This window comes from Symphalangus syndactylus, chromosome 12 (assembly GCF_028878055.3).
Source record: "Symphalangus syndactylus isolate Jambi chromosome 12, NHGRI_mSymSyn1-v2.1_pri, whole genome shotgun sequence".
Lineage (NCBI taxonomy): Eukaryota > Metazoa > Chordata > Mammalia > Primates > Hylobatidae > Symphalangus > Symphalangus syndactylus.
This window is the reverse complement of record NC_072441.2, coordinates 85,268,857-85,294,963: the sequence shown is the minus strand read 5'-3', so window position 1 is coordinate 85,294,963 and position 26,107 is coordinate 85,268,857. Positions and strand designations below refer to the sequence as shown.

Here is a 26,107-nt window from a genome sequence, read left to right as displayed (position 1 = left end):
CCCGGGCTGGGTGGCCGGCGGTGCGATCTGCAGCCCCCAGTGAGCAACGCCTCGGGTCTCGGCTTCAGTCCCTGACCCCGGCCAGCCAGCGTCGGCCCCGGGACAGGATAGGGCAAGGCAGGGCAGGGCTGACATCGATCGCCTCCCTGACAAGAGCATCGATTTATTCGTGAAGAAATTAATAGATCTTCTCTTAGCTCCTCGGACGCGGGATCCGCCCACGGGTGGAGCTGAGGACCGCGCACCTTGGAGGCCGAGCACCTGGAAAGCCCCGGGATCCCCAGCACCCAGGGCAGCAGAAGGCTGGTCCCAACTCCTCCCACCGCGCGAGCCTCTGTGGCTGCACTAACCCATCCGTCTCAAGCTGGGGAGAGCGAAGGGAAGAGGGGTCTCTCTTGGCGGGGAGACAGGCAAGGCCCCAGGGAGCAGGCGAAGGACGGCCTCCTAGAGGCTCACGGTTCTCCTCTCCGCTAAGGCCCCAGCACAGATGGCCCCCCAAGTCCCCGAGACAGGGACACACAGACCGACCGAGCAGCCTGAGCTCAAGACGAGGCAGAGCCCCACACAGTGATCGCCTTCTTCATCGGGATCTTGGTCAGAACCAAGGGACTAGGCGGTGAAGGAGCCTGGCGCTAAGGGGTCTCCAAAGAGGACAAGGAGGCCTCCTGGGAGGCTGAGAGGGGCTCCCAGAGGCCAAGGGCTGTCCACGTTCTCCCGGGTCGAGGCTGCCAGAAGTTACCCCGCAGGTGTCAAGGCACCGGGAAGCAGAATCTAGACACAGCGCTCCCCAGAAGCCCGGGCCCTGGCTGCCCCTCCGGCGTGCAGCCCCACTTGGAAGAAGCCTGTGGTGGGGACAAAGGGTTGGCGGGACCCGCTGCAGCCGCAGCGGGATTTGAGGAAGCTCAGTTCTTGGCCCACCCTCCCCCCGTATTTTGGCATTATTTCCCCAACAGACCTATCCTCCCCTCAGTTGTCAGGCTAAATATTTTGGCTTGGCGGGAGGGGTGGAGAGAACGGAAAGGTCCCTGCGAACCAATCTGTTTAGGCGGGGGGCGGGGGGGCACGGGGCGGGGAGGGCGGGAGTTGGGCGCGGCCCCTGCGTGCTCGCCCTGGGAAACACCGCAGCCAGCACGGTCAGCTGGCGCTGGGGGTCCGCGCGCCCGAAGGGATCCAGGGAGACTCTCCCTGTGGAGTCCCACGCGCCCCGGGTCCCCCGCTGCCCTCCTTGGGAGCGGTCCCCAGCCTGCTGCTCCGCCCTCAGGGTTGGCTGGCCTCTCGGCCTGCCTTTTGCTCAGAACCCTGTGTCATTTTCTCCCTCTGGAGGCCCGAGACTCTCCCTGTCACTGTCTGCATCTCTGTCCCCATCTCAATCTCATGCTGAGTCTCTCTGTCTCCAGCTGCCTGTCACTGTCTTTGTGTCTCTGTGACTCTCATTTCTTTTTTTCTGTCCCCTGCTGTCTCTGTGTGGGATTCCTTGTCTCTCTGCCCTTGCCCTCCCTCTCCTATCTGAACCCTGGTCTCTCTGTCCCTTAGGGCTTATCAAACCCTTCTCCCCAGAGTCACCAGGAGGAGAGCCGGGACTGGACACAAGCCAGGGCTGGGACAATGGCAGTGCCTAGTCTGTGGCCCTGGGGAGCATGCCTGCCTGTGATCTTCCTCTCCTTGGGATTTGGCCTGGATACAGTAGAGGGTGAGTCCCCAGAACTGGCTCCCAGACCCCTACCTCCCTCCCAGCCAGCTGGGAGGCCAAACAACTGAGCTAGCAGCCACAGCACATCCACTTACTCTGCACTGGAACATGGAGGCTGGGGTTAGTGCTCAGGAGAACTGCCCAGCAGGAAAAGCAGTTAGTTCCCCCACATAAAGGTGTTTTTCCCTCAGCTCCCTCAGAGGTGAGAAGAGCTTCAAAATGGAGACGAGTAGATATCTTCCATCCCTACTAGTGAAACTGTGATCCCAGTGAAGCTTGCCTGAAAACCCAAATGAGGCCGTGAGAGTGTTAGAAGTCATCTCTAGGGCCACTGAATGGGAAGAGGCAGGGGTGGGATAGGTAGCTGAGAACCAGGCGCCATTAAGTAATGGAGGCAATGTTGCCGACAGGAAACTGAAGCTCTGAGAACTAAGGGTAAAGCTAGACTGAGTCCTGAGCTCCTGCCTCCAGGGACCTGTCCTGTGTTCCCCCTCTTAGGGCCCAATCCCTACAGGGAGGAAGGCTGGTTTTGGGGGAAGACTGCTTTTCCTCAACACCCCAGGGCCTGTGCCCCAGGCTAGATACTGCCCATCAATACGTTTTAGAGAGGAGGGGCGGGGGGACTATATAGACTAAATGACCCTCATGGAGGTGCTGGGGGCTTGGTGGAAAGAGGAAAAAGAGCTGAGGGTGGAAGCTTCAAAAAGGGAAGGATTAAGAGATATCCCCTTCTCCAGTCCCACCATTCTCCTCCAAACTGAAGCAGCTCAGGAATCCAGACTCTGTGCTTGCCCGAGGGGTCCTATGATGCCCCTCAGACTGGGGGCTCCCAGGGGCAGGGGAGTCTCCTGGGCAGGGGAGTGATGCAATGGGCTGGGTAGGAGGTCCCCTGAAGGGTGCTAGTCACAGAGCCTCTGTCTGTAAGGCATAGCACCACTCCCCCAACCACCGAACCCCCTCCTCTTCTGCACAGCAGATGCCGGCTTGGAGTGTGGTTGTCAGGACAGGAGCACGTCCTTGGAGGGGCTAGTATTTGCTCAGGGGACCCAGATGTTCTGTTCCCAGTGCAGCTCTGCACAGAGCCAGGTCCTGAGGGAAGGCAGGGGTTAAACTGTGAAGGTTTTAGATTTGTTTTGCCAAATGACTCCCATCAGGGGAGCCCTGGAGAGGCAGGGGCATGATGGGAAGTGGGCACCTGAGAGAACCCCCATCTGCCTCGCAGAGCCTGATTGGCTTTTGTCTGGAAGGGATAGAAGTGTTTTCTCATTCTCTCTCCCTCTTTTTTGTGTGTGTACCTGCGTGGGCTCAGACACACACACACACACACACACACACACACAGTTGCTGGGCAGAGCCAAGCTCAGGACCATTAATGACAACAGGGAGAAGATGTGAAGTAACCCCCAGGGAGCCAGCCTTGCCTGCCCACCTCTCTTAACAAACTATCAGGAATGGGGCCTGGATAGCATGGCATGTGGCATGTGGCATGTAGTGTTTGTGATAACACCAGAGGGCTCAGTGGGAAGGGAAGTAGAGGCTGGAGACGTTAGCAGGAGCTGAATGTCAGGCTGAAACATTCACACTTGAATCTTCTGCAGTGGGGAGCCACGGAAGGTCCTCTTGGGAGCAAGTGAGTCCAGGGAGAGAAAGGCAAGTGGGGCTTGGGCCCTAGTGAAGAAGCCAGACACACCCAGGTCCCCAAGGAAGGAGTGAACTTGGGATCCAGACATCCATTGTCCACGGTTCCTGAGTGCCCAGTGGTTCCAACCCTGGACTGGGCACAACTGGGGGAAAGCAGAGCTGACTAATAAGGGTCCCACCCTCCTTGGAGGGGGTGACAGAGATGTATACAACAATTTTGGAGCCATGCCCCCAGGTAATCTGATGTGGGCGCTGGACTAATTGTAGCTGAGCCTAAAGGGGAAGTGATTAACTCCAGGCCAGAGGGTCAGGGAAGAAAGGTCTGACCCGAGAGGCTGAAGGACCCTTCTGAGGCTGGACGCATTAGTAAGGAACGGTTTATCTACACCCTACAATGTCAGGCTGAGGAACTGAAACTTGAATCTTTAGCAATGGAATGTCCCTTCAAGAGCAATCAAATTAATTCAGGGAACAGGCATCTAACTCCCTTAAGGCTAGGAGAGACATGGGACCTATGAAGCTCAGATCACTTCTTTGCAGTCACAGAATTCACTCATTCATTCATTCATCGAATATTTATTGAGTGCCAACTTTGTGCCAGGAGCTATTGGTATAGCCACTAGGGTACAACATGAATTATACAAATATCCCTGCCCTTATGGAGCTTACGATAAACAAAATATATCTATTTCTATAAATAAATATCTATATTAATATATAAATTACATTTTAGCCAGTGTTAAAAATAAATATACGACCATGCATGATAGCTGATACCTGTAATCCCATCACTTTGGGAGGCCGAGGCAGAGGGATTACTTGAAGAGGCCAGGAGTTCAAGGATACAGCGAACTGTGATCCTGCCACTACACTCTAGCCTGGGCAACAGAGTGAGACCCTGTCTGAAAATATTATACACACGCAAACACACACACACACACACGCACATTAGTCAGTGTTAAGAATTACAGAGAAAAATAAAGCAGAAGGAGGAGTAGAGAGTGTCACAATTTTATTTTATTTATTTTATTATAATTATTTTTAGACAGGGTCTCACTCTGTCGCCCAGGCTGGAGTGCAGTGGCGTGATCACGGCTCACTGCAGCCTTGACCTTCTGGGCTCAAGCGATCCTCCCACCTCAACCTCCTGAGTAGCTGAGACTATAGGTGTGCACCACCACGCCTGGCTAATTTTTGTATTTTTTTTAGAGGTGGGGTTTCGCCATGTTGCCCAGGCTGGTCTCAAATTCCTAGGCTCAAGCAATCTTCCCACCTCGGCCTCCCAAAGTGCTGGAATTACAGATGTGAGCCACTGCACCCAGCCAGTGAAAATAGAAGTCAATTTTAAATAGGATGTTCAGGCTGGGCGTGGTGGCTCACACCTGTAATCCCAGCACTTTGGGAGGCCAAGGTGGGTGGATAAATTGAAGTCAGGAGCTGGAGACCAGCCTGGCCAACATGGTAAAACCTTGTCTCTACTAAAAATGCAAAAAATTAGCTGAGTGTGGTGGCGGGCACCTGTAATCCCAGCTACTCGGGAGGCTGAGGCAGGAGAATCACTTGAACCCGGGAGATGGAGGCTGCAGTGAGCTGAGATTGTGCCACTGCACTCTAGCCTGGGCGACCGAGTGAGACTCCATATCAAATAAATAAATAAATAAATAAAATCGGATGGTCAGAGAAGGCCTCATTGAGAAGGGGACATTTGGCCAGACTTAAGGAGGTGAGCTGGCCATGTAGAGGGAAGAGGATTCTGGCCAGAAGGAACAGAAGGACAAAGACCCCAAGGCAGAAGTTTGCTGGCTTGTTATAGTAGTAAAGCTCCTGTTATATACAAGGAAAAGCAAAGAAGTCAATGTGGCTGAAGACGATAAAGAGGATGAAATCAGAGCGGCTACAAGGGCTCAAATTGTGCAGGGCCCTGTAGGCTGTAGTAAGACCAAGAGAGATGGAAGTCATGGGGGGTTATAAGCAGAGGCGAAACATGATCCATCTGTGTTTTTAGATCACTCTGGCTGCAGAGTGGAGAATGGCCCATAGAGGGACAAGGGTGGAACTGGGGAGACAGTTTGGGAGGCTATGACTGTCAATCCAGGGGAAGATGATGGTGGAAGCTGTGAAGGTGTTGACAAGCAGTTCAGATTCTGGACATATTTTAAAGATAAACCCACAGGATGTACAAGGTGAAAAAGAAAGGTGTTAAGGGTGACTTTAGGTTGGGAGCCTGACTGCAAGAACGAAGTTGCTATTAACTAAGAAGGGGAGATGGGCTTGGGAGAGAGGGTCAGGAGTTCATTTTTGCCTGTGTGGTTCATCTGATAGAGACCCTGCAGGCTGCAGGTGAGCCCTCCGGGGCCCAGGGAGGAGGCCACCCCACACCCAGAGCAGAGCCCAGCTCTTCACTCATTGTCCTACTGCCAGTGTGGCTCCCCTCCAAAGCTGCCAGGGCTGGATGGGGAATTTGGCCTGGGCTGTACTCAATACTGCGTACCATGTATGCCCACAGTGTGCCCCAGCCTGGACATTCGCTCAGAGGTGGCAGAGCTTCGTCAGCTGGAGAACTGCAGCGTGGTGGAGGGCCACCTGCAGATCCTGCTCATGTTCACAGCCACGGGGGAGGACTTCCGCGGCCTCAGCTTCCCTCGCCTCACCCAGGTCACCGACTACCTGCTGCTCTTCCGTGTCTACGGACTGGAGAGCCTGCGCGACCTCTTCCCCAACCTAGCAGTCATCCGCGGGACGCGCCTCTTCCTAGGCTATGCACTGGTCATCTTTGAGATGCCACATCTGCGTGACGTGGCACTGCCTGCGCTTGGGGCTGTGCTGCGTGGGGCTGTGCGTGTGGAGAAGAACCAGGAGCTCTGCCACCTCTCCACCATTGATTGGGGACTGCTGCAGCCAGCACCTGGCGCCAACCACATCGTGGGCAACAAGCTGGGCGAGGAGTGTGCTGACGTGTGCCCTGGTGTGCTGGGTGCTGCTGGTGAGCCCTGTGCCAGGACCACCTTCAGCGGGCACACTGACTACAGATGCTGGACCTCCAGCCACTGCCAGAGAGGTGGGCACTGGCACAGAACATGAGTGTAGGGAAGGGAAAGAGCAGGGTCACATGGGGCTGGGTGGCCACAGGATGGTGTGGGTCAGTACTTTCAGCTGCCACTGTTTTTTAATCCTCACTCATCCTATGAGGCAGGTAAGGAAACTAAGGCTCAGAAAAGTTAAATAACCAATGTGGCATAAGACAGCTAAGGGGTAGGCCCAAGACAGCATCATGGAATAGGTGAAGGACAGGTTCAAGGTGGGCATGGGGGGAAAAGAATAGGCATGAACAGAGAGTAGGCAGCACAAGAAGCAGTGTGGGACAGTGGCTAAGTCCAAAGCCAGAGGACCTGGGTTCAAGTCTCAGCTCTACCACTTACTGGCTATGTTCACTTAGCCTCTCTGTGCCACAGTTTCCTCAGCTGTAAAATGATCACTGGGTGTCATGAGGAATGAGTTACTCTACAAAGCATCAGAGCAGGGCCTGGGTCATGGTAGCAGTTCTATGTTCCTAATCAGAGTGGCCACAGCACAGTGATCCAGGGTCAGCTGGCAATACTGTAATGGGAGGTTGAGGTTGGGGGTGAGCAGGAGAAGAAAGGAGACGATCAATGAAGAACTGAACAGGTGAGAGCAAAGATATAAGGTGGGACCTTTAGGATGATGCAAGGAGAGGAAAAAGGCAGTAGAGAAAGGGGAAAGGAGAAAAAAGAGGGATGGCTGGTGCAGGAGGAAGCAAAATGTTATAGGAAAGGAAAGGAAAACCTTTCAGAGGTGGGGAGCAGATCTGGGGTCCCCCAACCTGGGAGTCTTTTCCACTCAGCTCCTGGAAGTCAGCTCCTTTCACCTCCAGTGCCTCAGCAGCAGGGCGGGTGGGAGAGTAACAAGATCCCTGCTGTATCAGCTGCACCCCACCTCCCTGATGCCTCCCTGTTGGCTGTAAATACAGCTGCTGCGCATCCTCTCATGTACAGTGTCAACATGACCTGGCTGACCCCCACCCCACAGATCGCTCCCATAGCCAGCCAGCTGCCACTGTGCAGTTTCTAGGCGATTGGGCCTCTAGCCCCAAACCCTCCTACTACTGCTTGGAGCCACCTCCTGCCCAGGACAGGGAGCTGAGGTGGGGGCGGTATGGGCAGGAGCATGGGTAAAACGACGGATGTCAGCCCCTCCCTGCACACACTCCCAGGCCCCTGGGCCTAGCTGCTCAGGAGGGGCTGGCCCGCTCACCCTGGCACCATGCCCGGCCATGATCTGGGCACCAGGCCCAGACAGGATAGACAGGACAGCAGGCTGGAGAGCAACAACCCTGATGGACAAGCTCGCTGCTCTGTCCTGAGCTCTGACACCCCCAACTAGGCACTGTGGGAGGTGGGGAGCCACAGACAGGGCCACAGTCCTTGTCCTCAAGAATCCTATCGGAGGGGAACAGAGTCGGCAACCAGTGTCAGTGAATGGGAGGGACCTGGATGCAGATTGAGTGTCATCCCAAGAGAAACCGGGTGGGGCCAGCATTGGAAAGACAGCCAGGACTGAGGGGGCATGGCCAATGTCTAACACACCACTCTCCCCACAGTGTGCCCCTGCCCCCATGGGCTGGCTTGCACAGCGAGGGGCGAGTGCTGCCACACCGAATGCCTGGGGGGCTGCAGCCAGCCAGAAGACCCTCGTGCCTGTGTAGCTTGCCGCCACCTCTACTTCCAGGGTGCCTGCCTGTGGGCCTGCCCGCCAGGCACCTACCAGTATGAGTCCTGGCGCTGTATCACAGCTGAGCGCTGTGCCAGCCTGCACTCTGTGCCTGGCCGCACCTCCACCTTCGGCATACACCAGGGCAGTTGCCTGACCCAGTGCCCTTCTGGCTTCACCCGTAATAGCAGCAGGTGAGTGTAGGGAGGGTGGCGGGCACCCTGGGAGCAGTGAGGAGGCCTGAGGAGGCCCAAACTGGTCCAAGGCTCAGGACATCTGCTTGCTCCTGCTAGCATATTCTGCCACAAATGCGAGGGGCTGTGCCCTAAAGAGTGCAAGGTAGGCACCAAGACCATCGACTCCATCCAGGCCGCACAGGATCTTGTGGGCTGCACGCATGTGGAGGGAAGCCTCATCCTCAACCTTCGCCAGGGCTGTCAGTATCTGCTTTGGGGCCACACCCCTCCTCCTGGTCATACCCTTCCTCCCAGACACACCCCTTACAACTCAGCACGATTTTCCATCATCCTGGGTCCCAGTCCTGAGGGTCCACCTTCCCGGGGCCCCCATTCAGCCCCCTTGCCCCACAGACCCATAACCTTCCCTGCTCCTGCTCCAGCCCTGTCTTCCCATCCCTAGATAACCTGGAGCCACAGCTGCAGCACAGCCTGGGGCTGGTAGAAACCATTACTGGCTTCCTCAAAATCAAGCACTCCTTTGCCCTCGTGTCCCTGGGCTTTTTCAAGAATCTCAAACTAATCCGGGGAGACGCCATGGTGGATGGGTAAGGGTTAGGCCTCTGACCAGCTCCTTCTATTACACTCCTTCCTCCAACACTCCCAGAACAGTGGTGAAGAGAATGGGCTCTGGAACCAATTTTGCTACTCACTAGCCGTGTGACTCTGAGTAGGTTAACTTCTCTGGTCTTCAGTTTTCTCATCTGTAAAATAGGGCTAATATAACATTACTTACTTCTTAGGACTGTTTTGAATATTACTCAAGTTGTTATGTGTAAAGCACATAAAACAATGCCTGGAACACAGTATATACAATATAAATTACAGTCACATATAACTCTATAACGGTTGGCTATAATTGTCATCATCTGGTCCTGTCAGCTGCAGAGCCAGACTGCCTGGGTTTGAAACCCATTCCTATCATCTGCCAGTCAAGGCCTACCTATAATGTAGCCAGGATTTTTTAAAATAAAAAGAATGAGCCGGGCACGGTGGCTCATACCTGTAATCCCTGCACTTTGGGAGGCCGAGGCGGGTGGATCACTTGAGGTCAGGAATTCAAGACCAGCCTAGCCAACATGGTGAAACCCCCCAGCTCTACTAAAAATACAAAAAAAGTAGACGGGCATGGTGGCGCGTGCCTTTAATCCCAGCTACTTGGGAGGCTGAGGCAGGAGAATTGCTTGAACCCAGAAGGTGGAGATTACAGTGAGCCAAAATCGTGCCACTGCATTCCAGCCTAGGGCCTGAGTTACAGAGACAGACTCCATCCCAAAAAAAAAAAAAAAAAAAAAAAAGAATGTTTTAAATTACCATCCAGGCCGGGCGTGGTTGCTCCTGCCTGTAATCTCTGCACATTGGGAGGACAAGGCAGAGGGATCACCTGCCAGGTGTGGTGGTGGGCACCTGTAGTCCCAGCTACTCAGGAGGCTGAGGCAGGAGAATTGCTTGAACCTGGGAGACAGGGGTTATACTGAGCTGAGATTGTGCCACCACACTTCAGCCTGGGTGACGGAGGGAGACTCCAACTCAAAACATACATAAATAAATAACCATCCAGGCCGGATGCAGTGGCTCACGCCTGTAATCCTAGCACTTTGGCAGGCCGAGGTGGGAGGATCACTTGAACCCAGGAGTTAGAGACCAGCCTGGGCAACATGGTGAAACTCTGTCTCTATAAAAAATACAAAATTAGCCCACCATAGTGGTGCATGCCTGTAGTCTCAGCTACTCAAGAGGCTGAGGTGGGAGGATCACCTGAGCCCTGGAGGTCAAGCCGGCAGTGGGCCACAATTGTGCCACTGCACTCTGGCCTGGGTGACAGAGTGAGGAAAAAAAAAAAGTTACCATCTAGTCTAGTGGCTCTCTGTGGCTTCTCACGTCTCCAGACACATTGCATATACGCCGGGGGTGTCCACACCTCAGCAGGAGAGGAATGGCCCAGGCTGAGTACTACTCCTCCTGGTGTCTCCAAAGCCTCCAGAGTCTGGCACATAGCAGGTGCTCAGTTTAAAGAGAGTCGAGGGAAGGATGGGGGCAGGGAAGCTGCGGACCCCATTTCACTGATGAGGAAAACCAAAAGGTGGGGTGACTTGGCAGACATCATACTCCTGGGCAGTGGCACAGAGTGGGTATGCACGAATGCCCCCCGGTGTGCTGGTGTGAACTGGCCACTGAGTGCCCCCCTCCCCGGGCCCAGCAAAACCCTTCCAGGAGGAACCCATAAGCCACCCCCTTTCCCACCCCCTGCCCCCACCTCCCCACAGAGCAAGGTCCCCTGGCCTCCCCCAGGAACTACACTCTCTACGTGCTGGACAACCAGAACCTACAGCAGCTAGGGTCCTGGGTGGCCGCGGGGCTCACCATTCCCGTGGGCAAGATCTACTTCGCCTTCAACCCGCGCCTCTGCTTGGAGCACATCTACCGACTGGAGGAGGTGACAGGCACGCGAGGTCGGCAGAACAAGGCTGAGATCAACCCCCGCACCAACGGAGACCGCGCCGCCTGTGAGACCCCAACCCCAGTGCCGGTGGACACGCGGCCACACACTAGACACGCACACCTGGGGGAGGGAGAAAGCTCGAGGGGGACAGTCTGAGAAGTTCTCTTCAGAGGTCCCACTGGGAATGGGATGCCGCGGGGTCAGGGTGGGCGCTCAAGCAGCTGGCAGGCGCGGTTGATAGCAGGCCCCTCGCCCCACCCAGGTCAGACTCGCACCCTGCGCTTCGTGTACAACGTGACGGAGGCAGACCGCATCCTGCTACGCTGGGAGCGCTATGAGCCACTGGAGGCCCGCGACCTGCTCAGCTTCATCGTGTACTACAAGGAGTCGTGAGTGCCGCGGGCGGGGCCGGAGCGGGGGCGGGACTGGACGAGGCCAATTTCTTCGGGACCACAGGCAGGTGAGGGCGGAGCTCAGCGAGACTATGAAGACCCAGAAAGCCAGGACCCGCAAGTTGTACTCCCTGGTAGGGCCCAGGTCTGGCTCTCTTCCCTCACCTTCTTCATGCCTCCATGCCTCGGTTTCCCCTCACCAAGTGAAATGGAGAAGACAGGGCTTCTGAGAGCCCAGGAGAGCCATCCTGCTGGGAAAGCTTGGATCGTTAAACTTCACTTCATTATGCTAATGTTCTACACTGACCACACACTCCTGCCCCAGCAGCGGTTCGGGGAGCGCCCACTAATTTGGCCAGTTTTATGAGCAGCTCTGCCAGCATTTCATTTAAGCCTTAGGAAGGGAGGGAGCAGGGGCCGCCAGGGACCACAGCTGCTCTTTTCTTTGGAGAGAGTCAACCAACCCTAACAGTAAGGATAGTGGTTAGACCACAGGAAAGACTTCTCCAAAAACACGGTTAGGAATCAAAAGGAGATATCCTTAGAGGAGGGAAGTGGATTTCAGATGCAGGCTGGGAAGGCAGGAGTAAGAAGTTCATGCTCTCGGGCCGGGCGCGGTGGCTCACGCTTGTAATCCCAGCACTTTGGGAGGCCGAGGCGGGCGGATCACGAGGTCAGGAGATCGAGACTACGGTGAAACCCCGTCTCTACTAAAAATACAAAAAATTAGCCGGGCGTAGTGGCGGGCGCCTGTAGTCCCAGCTACTTGGAGAGGCTGAGGCAGGAGAATGGCGTGAACCCGGGAGGCGGAGCTTGCAGTGAGCCGAGATCGCGCCACTGCACTCCAGCCTGGGCGACAGAGCGAGACTCCGTCTCAAAAAAAAAAAAAAAAAAAAAAAAGAAGTTCATGCTCTCTCTCTCTCTCTGATAGATATTATAGAAGATGGAGGCCACTTGGCTTAGAAGCATTTCTTGTGAATTAAAATGGAGAGGACTTAGCTGACCACTGGCTCAGGATCTGGCTTGGGAGGAGAGAGGAAGGAAGTCAGTTGTAGGAGACCCACTTAATTGGCCAAGACTCTCCTAGGTCTCAGTGGTAGGTGAAGGTCGCTAGCATGGGTAGCTGTAGAGTTTGTTAAATACAGATACCTGGGCCTCGCCTCCCACTGATTCAGATTCAGTTAATCCTGAAAAGGGCCCAAGAATCCATATGTCTAATAAGCTCCTAGGAGATGCCAAAGCTGCTGGTTTGTGGACTGCACTCTAAGAAGCCCTGGCATGACTACAATGTGAATCTCCCCCGGCTCCCCGGCTTGTGCACTTCACAGTCTGCACAACTATACACAGCTGTCTCTGGGCTCAAAGAGCAGAGAACCTTGGGAGCCTTTCAAGAAGCTCCTCTAACATCACTGCCTTGCAGCGTGGCTGCAGCTATGTTCCCTCAGAGACACACACTGCAGATCCTGCCCAATCCTGATGCCAAACAGACCCAGACCTGCTCAGTGTGTCATGCCTCACAGGACACCTGCTCCCATGACACCCACTATGAGCCCCCACCCCCCAACCTGCTCCTGGACTATCCTGCTTATAGATCCCAACAAAGGCAGGCACTTCCAGCTGGGCCACAAGTTCCCCCACCGCCACCCAATTTGACCTCCCTCAAGTTTTGTCCCTGGCTCAACATGAATTCCATCACCCCCTTCCCAGTCCAAAGAAACAAATTATCATGAACATCAATGTGATGTTCCATTGTCTCCCATGGTCTGTTCTGCTATCTCCCATGTGGGGCCCACTGTCATCTCCCCCAGGGAGCCCTCTTCTACCCCTAAAGCCGGTGATGCTTCCCCAAGCCCTGCCCCGAAACTGATCTTCAGGCAGCCAGCACTAGTTGCCTCTGGCCCCTTAATTTCCCTGTGGCAGTGGGTCTTGACCTTTTAGGGTCATGGACATGTTTGAGAAGCTGTTGAAGCTAGGAACCCTCTCTCTAGAAAAACACACATGCACAAAACTTTGTCTATAGTTTGGGAGGCTCATAAACCTCCAAAGTCAGTTCAAGGGCCTAAGTGAAGACACCGGGAAGGGAGCAGTCTCCTGTTCCTGGTTCCAGTCAATTACACTTAGGGGGATTAGGATAACCTTATTGCTTGCTGTTTCTAGGAGAGGGGACTCTTTCACACACACCTTTTTGTTTTATTTATACAATGCAATATTTTTTCAATATTCATTGAAACTAGAACTCGATATTCCCTGCTAAGGATGAGGAGATATATCATTACAACTTTCACTGACACAGATATCACAGTCCCTCCCCTCCCCCACCCCCCCTTGCCAGGGTCTAACAGGTGGCTGGAGTCATGGCTTTGCCCTCATGCATACTGGAAGGACAATGACAGTCCTCGGGTGATTCAGAAGGGGGGGTGCCAGAACTTGAGGGTGGGGTTGAATGACCCCTCAGCTCTGGGGATGGGTGTTCAGCCCATTCCAGAATGCCACAGAGCATGTGGGTCCAGATGCTTGTGGAACCCAGAGCTGGAACCTGCTGGATGTGGAGCTGCCCCTAAGCCGCACCCAGGAGCCAGGGGTGACCCTAGCCTCCCTCAAGCCTTGGACACAGTATGCAGTGTTTGTGAGGGCCATCACACTAACCACTGAGGAGGACAGCCCCCATCAAGGAGCCCAGAGTCCCATCGTCTACCTCCGAACGCTGCCTGCAGGTAGGCATTTGGAGGGTGCAAGAATCAGTCAGACGCCTGCATCCATGAGAACAGGGGAGCACAGGCACCAGAAATAGAGAAGCCGGGACACTGAACACCCGGCCCACAGAGGCTGGGAGACCAGATGCTTGAGTCCTAGAAAGAAGGGGGAGCATTTGCCTAGGTCCTTGCGGGGCTGGGATTGGGACAGTCCAGGGTCAATAGCTGAGGGAACTGAAGGGCCTATGGCAGAGAAGGGGAGGACAGAAACAAAACACTGAGTTCTAGGAAGCCAGGGATGAGGATCACCTATTCTTCGGGAGAACAAGGCTGTTGGACCCCAGAAAGGGGGGCTCATTACTAGATAGTATTCAGTAGGAAGACCCACAACCCCTGAGTTGCATCCTTCTCGCTCTCCTAGCTCCCACGGTGCCCCAAGACGTCATCTCCACGTCCAACTCCTCCTCCCACCTCCTGGTGCGCTGGAAGCCACCGACCCAGCGCAATGGGAACCTCACCTACTACCTGGTGCTGTGGCAGCGGCTGGCAGAGGACGGCGACCTCTACCTCAATGACTACTGCCACCGCGGTGCGCAGGGACGACCCGCAGGCCGGCTGCGGGGCGGGTGGGGAAGGGGAGATGGAGGCGCAGGGCCGGGGCAGGTGGGGAGATCAGGCGCGGGTAGACCGCCTGTCTTACTAGTGTCTTCCCGCTGCGGCGCCAGGCTTGCGGCTGCCCACCAGCAACAACGATCCGCGCTTCGACCGCGAAGACGGGGATCCTGAGGCCGAGGTGGAGTCCGACTGCTGCCCTTGCCAGCACCCACCTCCTGGTCAGGTTCTGCCCCCGCTGGAGGCGCAAGAGGCCTCGTTCCAGAAGAAGTTTGAAAACTTTCTACACAACGCAATCACCATCCCCATGTGCGAAGAGCGCGCGCGGCCTGGGCGGGTCTGATGAGGGGGCCTGTGAGGGGCGGGTCTTGCGGGAGGAGTGGGGTTTGTGGGTGGGGCCTTGCTTGTGTGGGCAGGTGCCGGGTTTTGGGTGCTTTTGGAGGCGGTACGCGCTGCAGAGGGCACAGGGGTGCATCCGGACAGGCCTGATAGGGCTACTCCTGGCCTCCTCAGATCCCCTTGGAAGGTGACGTCCATCAACAAGAGCCCCCAAAGGTGAGCAGGACTAGGGCAGGTGCTGAGGGGCGTGGCTTTGGGGGCTGGGCCTTGGCTCTGACTCGCTCTCCCCAGGGACTCAGGGCGGCACCGCCGGGCAGCTGGGCCCCTCCGGCTGGGGGGCAACGGCTCGGATTTGGAGATCCAGGAGGACAAGGTGCCCCGTGAGCGAGCGGTGCTGAGAGGCCTGCGCCACTTCACGGAATACCGGATCGATATCCATGCCTGCAACCACGCGGCGCACACCGTGGGCTGCAGCGCCGCCACCTTCGTCTTTGCCCGCACCATGCCCCACAGTAGGTGACCCACACACACCTTCTACCCCCATCACCGACCCCAAGGACTCTGTGCAAAGGTTTGGGGTTTGACTTCTCGCTAACCCCAGAGCCTCGCTTTGCTTGCCCCTCTCAGTTCCCATAATCCCAAAGCTTTCCCCACCTCCCAGCTCAGCCCAGTTTAGCTTGGGTTTGAACATAAGGGTGAGATGAACCACTTTTGGCCTGGCTGCTGGATGCCCCTTCCCGCAGGAGGGGCTGATGGTATTCCAGGAAAGGTGGCCTGGGAGGCCTCCAGCAAGAACAGCGTCCTCCTGCGCTGGCTCGAGCCACCAGACCCCAACGGACTCATCCTCAAGTACGAAATCAAGTACCGCCGCTTGGGAGAGGTAGGTGCCCGTGGGACCCCCATCCCAGCCCCGTTTTGTGCCTACATCGCCTTCCCAACCAGCTGTTCTGCATTACTCTCAGGAGGCCACAGTGCTGTGTGTGTCCCGTCTTCGATATGCGAAGTTTGGGGGAGTCCACCTGGCCCTGCTGCCTCCTGGAAACTACTCTGCCAGGGTTAGGGCAACCTCACTGGCTGGCAATGGCTCTTGGACAGAGAGTGTTGCATTCTACATCCTTGGCCCAGGTATACACAGCCTCTGTCACAGACCTGTATCACCGAACAGCCCTACCTGGTCCCCAGCCCACCACAGGCCCCTCCCCCCGCATCTCTCCCCATCCTCACCTCCCAGCATGGAAAGAGAAGCATGGCCTTCCCTCTGACTTCTACATCTTTGACTCTACCCTCTGCTGCCCTCTGACTGCCAGAGGAGGAGGATGCTGGGGGACTGCATGTCCTCCTCACTGCCACCCCTGTGGGGCTCACGCTGCTCATCGTTCTTGCTGCCCTTGGTTTCTTCTACGGCAAGAAGAGGTGATGATAAGTCCCACCGGTCCCCATCCCCTTTTCTCCCTGAGCCCTCATCATAAAGTCTGTCAAAGGGAGGTAGATGAGACAGTAAAAAGACATGTCTTCCATACAGGCAGTAACTCTTCCCCTGCAGTGGCACGGAGGAAACATACCTCTCAGCTAGGGTGACCAACTCATCCCGGTTAGCCTGGGACTTTCCTGGTTTTATCAGTAAAAGTTCCACATCCTAGGAAACCCCTCAGTCCAGCCACACTGGGATTGTTGGTCACCACACTCTCACACCACCTGTCAGGTGTGAGAGTTTGTGCACCCAAGCTGAGAAATAATAAAGCTGGTCCCTTATTAGGAGGAGAAGCAGGAGGCCTGGGGATGTGTTCCAGAATGCCTGATGTCAGATCCTTCCAGGGCTGACTGCAAGGGGAAAATGGGGCTGGACCTTGATCAGCTTGGCTATAGGGACTAGCTGACAGGGCGGAAGCCCCTTTACTCCTCTGTCCTCCCTATTCCCTGTCAGATCCCAGGAATAGGGCCAAGGCCAGCTTGGAGGGTACTTAGGGATCCCCAGGACTCACCCTGACCAAGGCTGGGGGTGTGGTCAGTAACTCCCCTCCTCCTTGAAATGTCCTTCGTCCTTCTTCTGATGTTGCTCATTCCTTCCTGAGAACCCTTCCAGCCTGACCTCCTCACCTCCCATTGCAGAAACAGAACCGTGTATGCTTCTGTGAATCCGGAGTACTTCAGCGCCTCCGATAGTAGGTCTGGGAGTGGGTGGACAGGTGGTATGGGAAAGGGAGACAGGAGAGGAGCAGAGACAGATTTCCAGGAGACATTCTTGCAGAAGATAGCCTTGGGACCAGAGCCCTTCAGAAGAGGAGAAGAGAAGTTGGGGGATGAGGTGTGGCAGAGAGCAGCATCCTCACTTTGTGACCCTCCACCTCCTTGCAGTGTACGTCCCTGATGAATGGGAGGTGTCTCGGGAGCAGATCTCGATAATCCGGGAACTGGGCCAGGGCTCTTTTGGGATGGTATATGAGGGGCTGGCACGAGGACTTGAGGCTGGAGAGGAGTCCACACCTGTGGCCCTGAAGACGGTGAATGAGCTGGCCAGCCCACGGGAACGCATTGAGTTCCTCAAGGAAGCTTCTGTCATGAAAGCCTTCAAGTGTCACCATGTGGTAAGGGAGAGCCAAGGGCATTGTCGGGGTCATAATTAGTGTAAAGGTCATGTGGTAAGAAAGAAAGGGTCAGAGATGAGGTTAGGGCACCATTAAGGTCAAGATTGGGACCATGGTTAGTATCCTAATTGGGGTGAAGGTCATGGTTAGGGTTAGAGGCAAACAGGGTCATACTGGGGCCACTGTAGAGTCATGGCTAGGGCTGAGATCAGTCATGATTGGGGCTCAATATTGGGTGTCCAGATCATTATTAGAGTCCTGATTGGGCTCAAGGCCAAAGATGGACCAAGTTCATGACTGTGATGATCATCAGATATGATGAAGGTCATGGGTTAGGGTCAGGGTCATTGTTAGGTCAGGAGTCAGGTTATAGTCATGGTTGGGGTTAGGGTCAGGTTTGGTGTCTGAGTCAGACTGTGGTTATAGCAGATCAGGCTTTTGGCCAAATGGGTCAAGGGGAAGGAACTAGGGGGTCTGCTAGGCCCTTTGTCTGTCCCAGGTGCGTCTCCTGGGTGTGGTGTCTCAGGGCCAGCCAACTCTGGTCATCATGGAGTTAATGACCCGTGGGGACCTCAAGAGCCATCTTCGATCTTTGCGGCCTGAGGCAGAGGTAGGGACCAGGAAGACCCTGGGGAGTGAGAGAAGGGTTGGGCACAGTGTGGGAGGTGGGGGCCAGTTCTGGACAGGAGACCAGCCTCTGGGTTCCTTCCTCACCAGCCCCCAATCTTGGCTCTAGAACAACCCTGGGCTCCCACAGCCAGCATTGGGGGAAATGATCCAAATGGCTGGTGAGATTGCAGACGGCATGGCCTACCTTGCTGCCAACAAGTTTGTGCACCGAGATCTAGCAGCCCGCAACTGCATGGTGTCCCAGGACTTCACCGTCAAGATCGGGGGTACAGAGGGTGCCAGGCAGATGAGGGCGGCCTGAAAAGTAGAGAGACTCCCTTAAGCTAGGCATCAGGAGACCCACAGCCCTGGTCTTGACAGCCTGTGAGACCCTTGGCAAGTCACCCCCACCCTGGATCTTAGTCTCTTGTCCAAGGGCAGAGGGGTTTGGATGGGATGAGCTCCGAGGTCCATTGAGTCCCTCTTTCCAGGGTTCTTGGTGACTCTGGAGGATGAGAAGATTGGGAGAGGTATCCCAGGGGCAGGAGCTAGTGTGTGGCTCTTATGCCCCACACCTCCTCCACACTCACCCTCACTTTCCAGACTTCGGGATGACTCGGGACGTGTATGAGACAGACTATTACCGCAAGGGTGGGACGGGGCTGCTGCCTGTGCGCTGGATGGCCCCCGAGTCCCTCAAAGATGGGATCTTCACCACCCACTCGGATGTCTGGTGGGGCCGAGCTGGAACATCCAGGGATGTGGAGGCGGGATCTGGGGAGGGGCCTGGAACACCCCTATGCCTTGTAGTGCACTGAGCAGCACGAAGGGTGCTGGGCTCAGGAGCTCCTGCATGCCCTCCAGGTCCTTCGGCGTGGTACTCTGGGAGATTGCCACCCTGGCTGAACAACCCTACCAGGGCCTGTCCAACGAGCAGGTGCTGAAGTTCGTCATGGATGGCGGGGTCCTGGAGGAGCTGGAGGGCTGTCCCCTTCAGCTGTGAGTTACCTCCCCCGCCCCTTCCTCATTGCTGATCTACCTACAACCCTCCGCCACCCAACCCCATGATTCTGGCTCACCTCCTCTGATGCTTTGACATTCACTGACCCTCAGCTATGAGCGCCACCCCCCCATCGCAAACCCCCAAGACTCCCATTTAATCCCTTCTCACTCTCCCAGATATAATGGCCCATGATCCCCACTCCCACCAACTGACCCTCAGTGCAGGAGGCTGAGAGTGCGGCAGGGGCTCCCGGATGCCTCTGACCCTGCTCCCCTCACCCACCAGGCAGGAGCTGATGAGCCGCTGCTGGCAGCCAAACCCACGCCTGCGCCCGTCTTTCACACACATTCTGGACAGCATACAGGAGGAGCTGCGGCCCTCTTTCCGCCTCCTCTCCTTCTACTATAGCCCTGAGTGCCGGGGGGCCCGGGGCTCCCTGCCTCCCACCGATGTAGAGCCTGACTCCTCACCCAACCCAAGAGGGGCTTCCTCAGACTGCAGCCCTCAAAATGGGGGTCCAGGGTACTGAGGGGCACCTCATTCCCTGGCTGGCTGGCCTCCCATGGGGAGAGAGGAAGGGACCCAACCTCTGTGGCTGAGATGCCTGAATGTTCACCCCCACCCCCACTCAGGGCAAGGGGTGGCCGAGGATGGGGCAGAGAACAGGAGCAGGGAAGGCTGTAGGGGTGGGCAGAGGGGTCTCACCATAGGAGTTTCTCAGACTCTGAGTCCCTCGGGGGAAAGCAAGCAGGGTCAAAGCCGGAGGAGTAGAGATCAGGTCAAGGACATGCCCTCAGAGCAAGGGACCCCACTCAGACTAGGAAGAGGGGGCCCGCCCATCCTAGAGGCCCTGCCCCTCAGTTTGGGGTCTCCTCTGGACAGGTAGGTCCATCGACATGTTTGAAATCAGATGAGCAATCAGAAGCAAGCCTGGGGTGCTCTCCATGCATGTGTGGGAGAGTGGTGGGGGCTCCACATGACTGCCTTGCTTGCCACTGCTTTTCACCTCCTCCCCTCAGCTCCACTGACCAGGTGGCATGGGGAGAACCCAGGGGCCTGGAGAGTGGTTCCCAGCCTGCCTGCCCTCACCTCCTCCCCTCCTCTTGCCCCGCCCAGGGCTCCCCAAGCTTGGTGCTTCTTCCTCCTTTCCTCCAGGGGCATCCCTTGGAGTATAGTCACCCTTTCTCCAGTCCCTCCCCTCAATGATTAGCCCTGGATGCTTAAGGCTTTCAGAGCCTCACCTTCCTCCCTCCCCTCACCCTCACGCAGCCCTGCCCCCACCCCTGCCTCTCATGGGAAGACTGGAGAAGGCACAATAAATGCTGAGGCCTCTTTGTACCCTGGTCCCAGGCAGCCCATTATCTCTCCATCTACATGGTGTTAACACCGAATGAACTTCCTTTCTCTCTCCTCTGGGACTCGAGGTGGTGACCCTAAGGCAGAGACACGGGATAAATACACTGCTGTCAAACACCACCTCCATGAGGACCCGAGCAGCCAGGGTTGCCATGGCAGTGAGGCAGGACAATCTTGCTATTATCTCCCACTCAGGACCAGAAGTGGTTGAGCCCGGCAGGGAACCTTTGTGTCTGGCCTCCAAGCAGAACCAACCAGTCCCCGACACCTCATCTTAATTTCATCCCTTGTTATGTTTGTTATATCGGTCCACTGGGTAGGTATTTTCTGGAGTGTCATAGGACAGACTTTAAGTGGGCAGACATGGGGCAGGGGAGAGGCCCTGATGACATCACCTATTCATGCCAGATGCCCCCACCCAAGCCAGGGAACACACAGCAGAACAGGGTCTGTGTGTCTGGTACCCTGTGGTTATCCTGGGAGGTCAGAATCTCAGTGTTCGTCACTCGTGTAGAAACACCATTGAGGCATGTGGATGTTGCACAGGAGAGCCAGCTCCCAGACTTTTCTGCCGGTGCCATGAGGGCATTTGAAAGGGAAGAGTTGCAAAAGAATGACTTCAAACCTTGACGAAGGGGGTGGCAGCGGGAGGGGCTGCCCATGGCTCAGAACTCTTTAGCTTCCTGCACCCAGGGGCTTGGGGCATAGCTGCCACGCCACACACATGCCACACGCTCTGGGTCTGGCGAGATGAGCCTTTCTGTGCACCCTTGCTCACGCCCGCCAGCAGCTGTCCTGCAAACCACAGCTCCCTCACACCAGAGTGGAGTGGGCGCGAGTCTGCGTGAGGCCGTCTCTATGACAACAACTACCCTGTTATCCGCACAGGGTCAGGGTGGGCAGCAAGGACCACTTGTGTGGAGCCCCACCCCTCCCCTGCCCCGCATTGGTGACTGAAGCAACAGTGACACCTAATGGTTACCAGCAGAACCGCAGCTAAGGGAAAAAGTTGGGGAGTTTGGGCTTCCCTGCCTTCTGTTGCTGGGTCTCTGAGAGGCCTCCAGGAGGGTAGAAGGGTAGAAAGACTCCACGCAAGCCCTGGCTCTGAGACCTGCACACTCACACAGAGCACACAGGCATGGCTGCATTTGCACACGCCTGCAGGGCAGCAGTGGGGTCAACCCCTCTCCCCACTACCTATGCCCCCTAACCCTCACAGTGCCGGTCGTCTGGATGTGGAAGAGTTTAAGGAAGGGATTGGAAGTCGAAGAAAAGAGGGCTTCAGAAATATGCCGTCGGGGCTGCACCTGCAAAGATGGGCAGGTGGTGGCTGGCCCCGAAGTACTTCTGGGGAAGGACGTAGGAATGCTAGGAAATAAGCTCTATTGCTGTCCAAGTCCTAGAAAAGAAGTGGATTTAACTAGGTAGCAAGATAGATGGAGGTTGGACTTCAGGAGGGACTTCCCAACGCTACAGGGAAGCTTTGGGGAGGGAAGATATGTCTCCTATCTGAGAGACAGTTGCAGACAGACAACAGGTTGACCTGGAGAAGGAAGGATGAACACCTACCGCAGAGGCAGAACAGTAAATGCAGCGACTAAAATCCAGAAACACCCGTCTTGGTCCCCCTCCTCTTCCCCAGATTCAGACAGAACTCCAGAAAAAAAACCCTGTAGCTGGCTGGTAGAAGACAGGTGAGCATAAAAGAAGGGAATGTTTACCATCCATCCCTCAAAACTGTCCCTGTGGCCTTGTGGCAGGTCCTCCACACGAGAATGGGTGCTGGGGACTATGGATCTCATACCCTACCCCCTCTAAGCTCAGGAACAACTGATGCATCTTTGTGGGGGCTGGGAGAACAGGTTGGAGTTCTCTGGGGAGAGAGGCCCAGGGGCCTCGGGGAGGAGGTGGAAATGGTCCGAAGTCAAGTGAGCTGTGCCACTGAGCCAGGCCTCGGTGGCAGCAGGATGAGGTTCCTCTTCCTCTAGGCTCACCGTTATTCTTCCTCTAGGCTCTGGCTATGGAGCAGAGGGTAGTTCCTGGCTGTCACCAAGTAGGAAGAAGAATGGGGTACAAGGACATGAGAGCTCAGCTTCCGACACCTGCTCATACCAACGTGTTTTATCCCGCCCCATAATACCAAGCTCCAAGTCCCAGGGAGCTTGGATGGCAGAGTACCAGGTCTTAGATGTCCAGCCAAGGGACAGTCCTGGAGTAGACACTTTGGACCTTGCCCTTGGCCCAGTGTCGACACACTGTGGAAGCTCCTCCCCTGGTCCATGAGCTGTTTGGCATCTTCTCACACTTTCTGTTGAGGGTTAAGGACAAGGGGGATGTTAGTATGTGACCACCAACCCACAGCGAAGGTCTTCCAGCTTCCAGCCAGAGGCTCCCATGCACAACTCCTCAGGCCAACACCACCTGCTCCCAGGGGTAGGACTGAAGTTTTGGTCTCCTCCAAGCCCTGTGAGGTCGATTGACAAAGTACTGACACTCCCTGCCCACCCCCTTTCTTTGCACAGGAGGCAGAGAGCTTGAACCACCTGGCTCATCTCCTGGTCATCCACCATGAAATTGAGCCCCTCTGGGTTACTTGGCCAAGGGCCCACTAGTAAGTGATCACTAGGGTGGCACCATCCACTGCTGGAGAGGGTGGGGAATGTAGCATCCTCTTGAATGTGTGCCAAGTAAGGAATCCAGGTGGGCGGAGCTGGGGATGGGTTTAGAGCAGATGATATTTGGCGAGCCCCTGGACCCTGGATGCAAAGCTGAAGTGAATGGTGCTTAGGGAGCCCTGGGCACATAGTGCAGAAGGTACCTGGTGACTCCCTGGTACACAGTTGGAGCACAAGGTGCTTGGCGAGCCCCAGATGCACGGTCAGATGGGAAGGGCACTTGGTGAGATAGGAGCTGGAGATCAAGTCCTCAGCTGCAGCTGATGCCTGGCTGAGGCAAGGCTCTTTAAAGGGGCCACATGCTCAGAGTTCTGATGTCCTTGCTGTTGAAAAGTGGCCTGATGGGCCATGGGTTAAGTGTTCAGAATGGGTTGGCGAGGGGTGGGGTGACCACTGGGCGTGGATATCTGGATTTCCCTAACTCTGAAATATTTGCCCTTCTCCAAAGCCAGGAGATCTAGACCCCTGCCCAGGATCTTGGCTAATTGCATAGCTTGTCCAGCTCCAGTTTAGATATGCTCCTCATTCAGCCCTGTGAAATATGCTCCTCATTCAGTCCTGTGAAGGCAGCACATCTGAAAGGTTTGGCCTCCCCGACTTAGCAGGCCCAGAGTTGCAGGAAGAGTCCAGCCTCTCCTCACCTTCAGCACTCCCACCGTGAAAGAGGAGGGAGGAGGGAGGGGCACAAGGGAGGCACTCACAGGGTGAAGAGAGGACTGAAGTTCCAGGACCAAAAAGTGAGGCTAGTTCAGGGACAGAGGGCATTCCTTCTTGCCTCTCTCCCTACCCTCTCCTTCCACACAGAGGGAGGTAGCTGTCAAGCACCAAGGCCTCTAGATGTCAGAGGACAAGAAAGAATGGGGATGCCAGGTAGGTCATGAGGAGAGAAAGAAATAGAGCAGGGTGTGGAAGAGAGAGGCAGCGGTAGGGAGACGGGAACTCAGAAACGTCCCTATGCACAGCTGTGGAAGCTCTGAGGACACCCCGGGACTTTTTACCCAGGCCTGTCCCTTTGATGTCTGTGGGTCTGGCCCCCAACCCTCCCCACTTGTGAACAACAGGGGGACTTTCTGCCCAGTCATTTCTGGAGATGAGACAGGTCCCATCCTGAGGGCCCGCTCTGGCTCCCAGCCTCCCAGCTGTGTCACCCTGTGTCTTAAGCAGAACTGGACAGGAGGAGAGGGGCAGACAGACACGCAGGAGGAGACAGGGGAGGACAGATGAAGCAGAGAAGACAAGGGTGGCAGCCAGGAGGAAATTCTGAGACTATGAAGAGGGATTCTCAAGAAAATGAGACAAAGGGCAGAAGTTGACAGCAGGGTCAGACAAGAAGCGGAGAGGGAGAAGGGGCCTGGCCAGCAACCCTCCCTAGATGGCGGCAACTTCCGGGGCATGGGAGGCACAGATGTGAAGGAGGCAGGGGTGCCTCTTTTGGAAGCAGAATTTCCTAGGGGAGAGACCTTAATGCTGGAAGGCCAAGAGCTTAAATAAGATAATGGATGCCCAGTGCTTTGTAAGCTATAAAGCACTATACAAATTATTGTCGTTGTTATCTGGTTGTGATATCATTTACAAAGACACTGCAGAAGTACATTTAGTGACACGGAAAGATGGCCACGATGAACTGTGGAGTGAAAAAAGCAGGTTACAGATAATATAAATGATGCCATTTTTTACATTTCCATGTACAGATTCAGAAAAAGTATCTGGAAGCATAAATATGCATCTGGGTGATGAGTTGTGGATGATTTATATCTTCTTTTTGCTTATCTGTATTTTCCCTTTGTGTTTTTTAAAGAACATACATTATTCATGCAGGGAAAAACAAGCAGTTTGCTTTTAAAAGAACGAGGCTTCCTGCCCAGAGGTCTGGACTCAGGATGAGTGAACAGAGCCTTACAGGCCCCCCGCTCTGCCCCCTCGCCACCTGGGTGTGTATCGCGGGCTCTGTCGCATACATACTCTCCAAGAACATTTTTTTCCTCCATGTTTTGGGCTGGGACAAAGTCCATTTTCTTGAATTCAGGATTGGCAGCATGTTTTTGTAGCCCTACCATGTCTTCCATCCCAGGAGACATAAAACAGGTGGGAAGTAGAGAAAAGCAGACACTTCTCAGAAATTCCTAGCAACCCTAGGCTCACCCCAAGGGAGGCCAATAGCTCTCTATTTACAGGATCTTTGGGGCCATAAAGTGAGGGCACCTTCCCCTCCCAACCCTGTGGGGTCAGCCTCTGCCTGTAGTGGCTCAAACTCCCAAGTCTGGGTTCCCACACCCTTCCATTTCTCACACATTCCATGCCCATCACCTAGACGTGTCTCCTTTTTCCATTCCTTCCCTGATTCTCTGCCCACCCTTTCCTCCCAGTCTAAGTGTGGACCATCACACCCCTTGAGGCCCTCCCCAAATTCTTCCTCACTGGGCTCCCACTCTCCTTTCTTTCCCAGCCTGAAAATACAACCCCCCACCCCGCCCACTCCTGAATCTCCTCCCTCAGAGCCACTCCTCCCCACCTACCGAGAATAGTTTTTGTTCTGTTTCATTTTTTTTTGAAACAGGGTCTCTATCACCCAGGCTAGAATGCAGTCAGAATAACATTTAACATAAGTAACTCCTTATACTGGCAAAGAGTTTTCTATTTCCAAATTAGATTTTTAAAAATCTACTTTAGAGAGGGCGGCATCAATGATCTGAGAAGCAAAATGACTCGCCTAAGATCACATAGCCAGTTACTGGAGGTCCAGCCCACATCCACCACCCCACTCTGCCTCGAGGACAGAGAATACAGCTGCATTTTCCTCTCTTGGCCTTCAGTCTCTGTCTATAGTTCTAAATTGCATCTTCCCTGTCCCCAGGCTGTGGCATTTAAGCCTTCTACTTCTAGCTGCAACCTGCCTTTCCAGCATCATGATATGCCCCAGCCTAATACAAAGCCCATGTTTCAATCAGTCTAGACTCTTCCCTATCTGCCAGCTTGTACCGTGTCACCCACCACCAAGCCTGAGACTTGCATCTTCTGAGACTGGCCTTCACATCTGTCCCCGTTCCCTCCTCTGCATCCTTGGTCTCTGTGGCTTCCCCGTGATGCCCTGTCTGATCTCTATAC

General features: G+C 55.2%; 2 protein-coding genes across 2 annotated transcripts in view; one reads left to right on the top strand and one right to left on the bottom strand.

The window, feature by feature from the left end:
• NTRK1 (neurotrophic receptor tyrosine kinase 1) overlaps nucleotides 1-18,286 on the bottom strand; it is a 39,813-nt gene extending 21,527 nt beyond the window's left edge. Inside the window, exon 1 of the mRNA XM_063626941.1 lies at nucleotides 18,174-18,286. Within this exon, the coding sequence (XP_063483011.1) occupies nucleotides 18,174-18,223 (50 nt within the window). The 5' untranslated portion in view covers nucleotides 18,224-18,286. The remainder of the gene's footprint in view (nucleotides 1-18,173) is intronic.
• INSRR (insulin receptor related receptor) lies at nucleotides 381-19,515 on the top strand. The gene is made up of 23 exons (XM_063626939.1): nucleotides 381-594; nucleotides 1,534-1,690; nucleotides 5,838-6,389; nucleotides 7,950-8,253; nucleotides 8,353-8,495; nucleotides 8,699-8,843; nucleotides 10,588-10,802; nucleotides 11,001-11,127; nucleotides 13,606-13,844; nucleotides 14,245-14,412; nucleotides 14,549-14,744; nucleotides 14,949-14,990; nucleotides 15,066-15,286; nucleotides 15,518-15,654; nucleotides 15,737-15,899; nucleotides 16,082-16,187; nucleotides 16,884-16,936; nucleotides 17,130-17,359; nucleotides 17,859-17,969; nucleotides 18,096-18,255; nucleotides 18,572-18,701; nucleotides 18,833-18,967; nucleotides 19,257-19,515. Exons 2-23 carry the CDS (start codon nucleotides 1,606-1,608, stop codon nucleotides 19,498-19,500), a joined length of 3,906 nt encoding a protein of 1,301 aa, XP_063483009.1. The 5' UTR covers nucleotides 381-594; nucleotides 1,534-1,605; the 3' UTR covers nucleotides 19,501-19,515.
• Nucleotides 19,516-26,107: the final 6,592 nt, after the last annotated feature.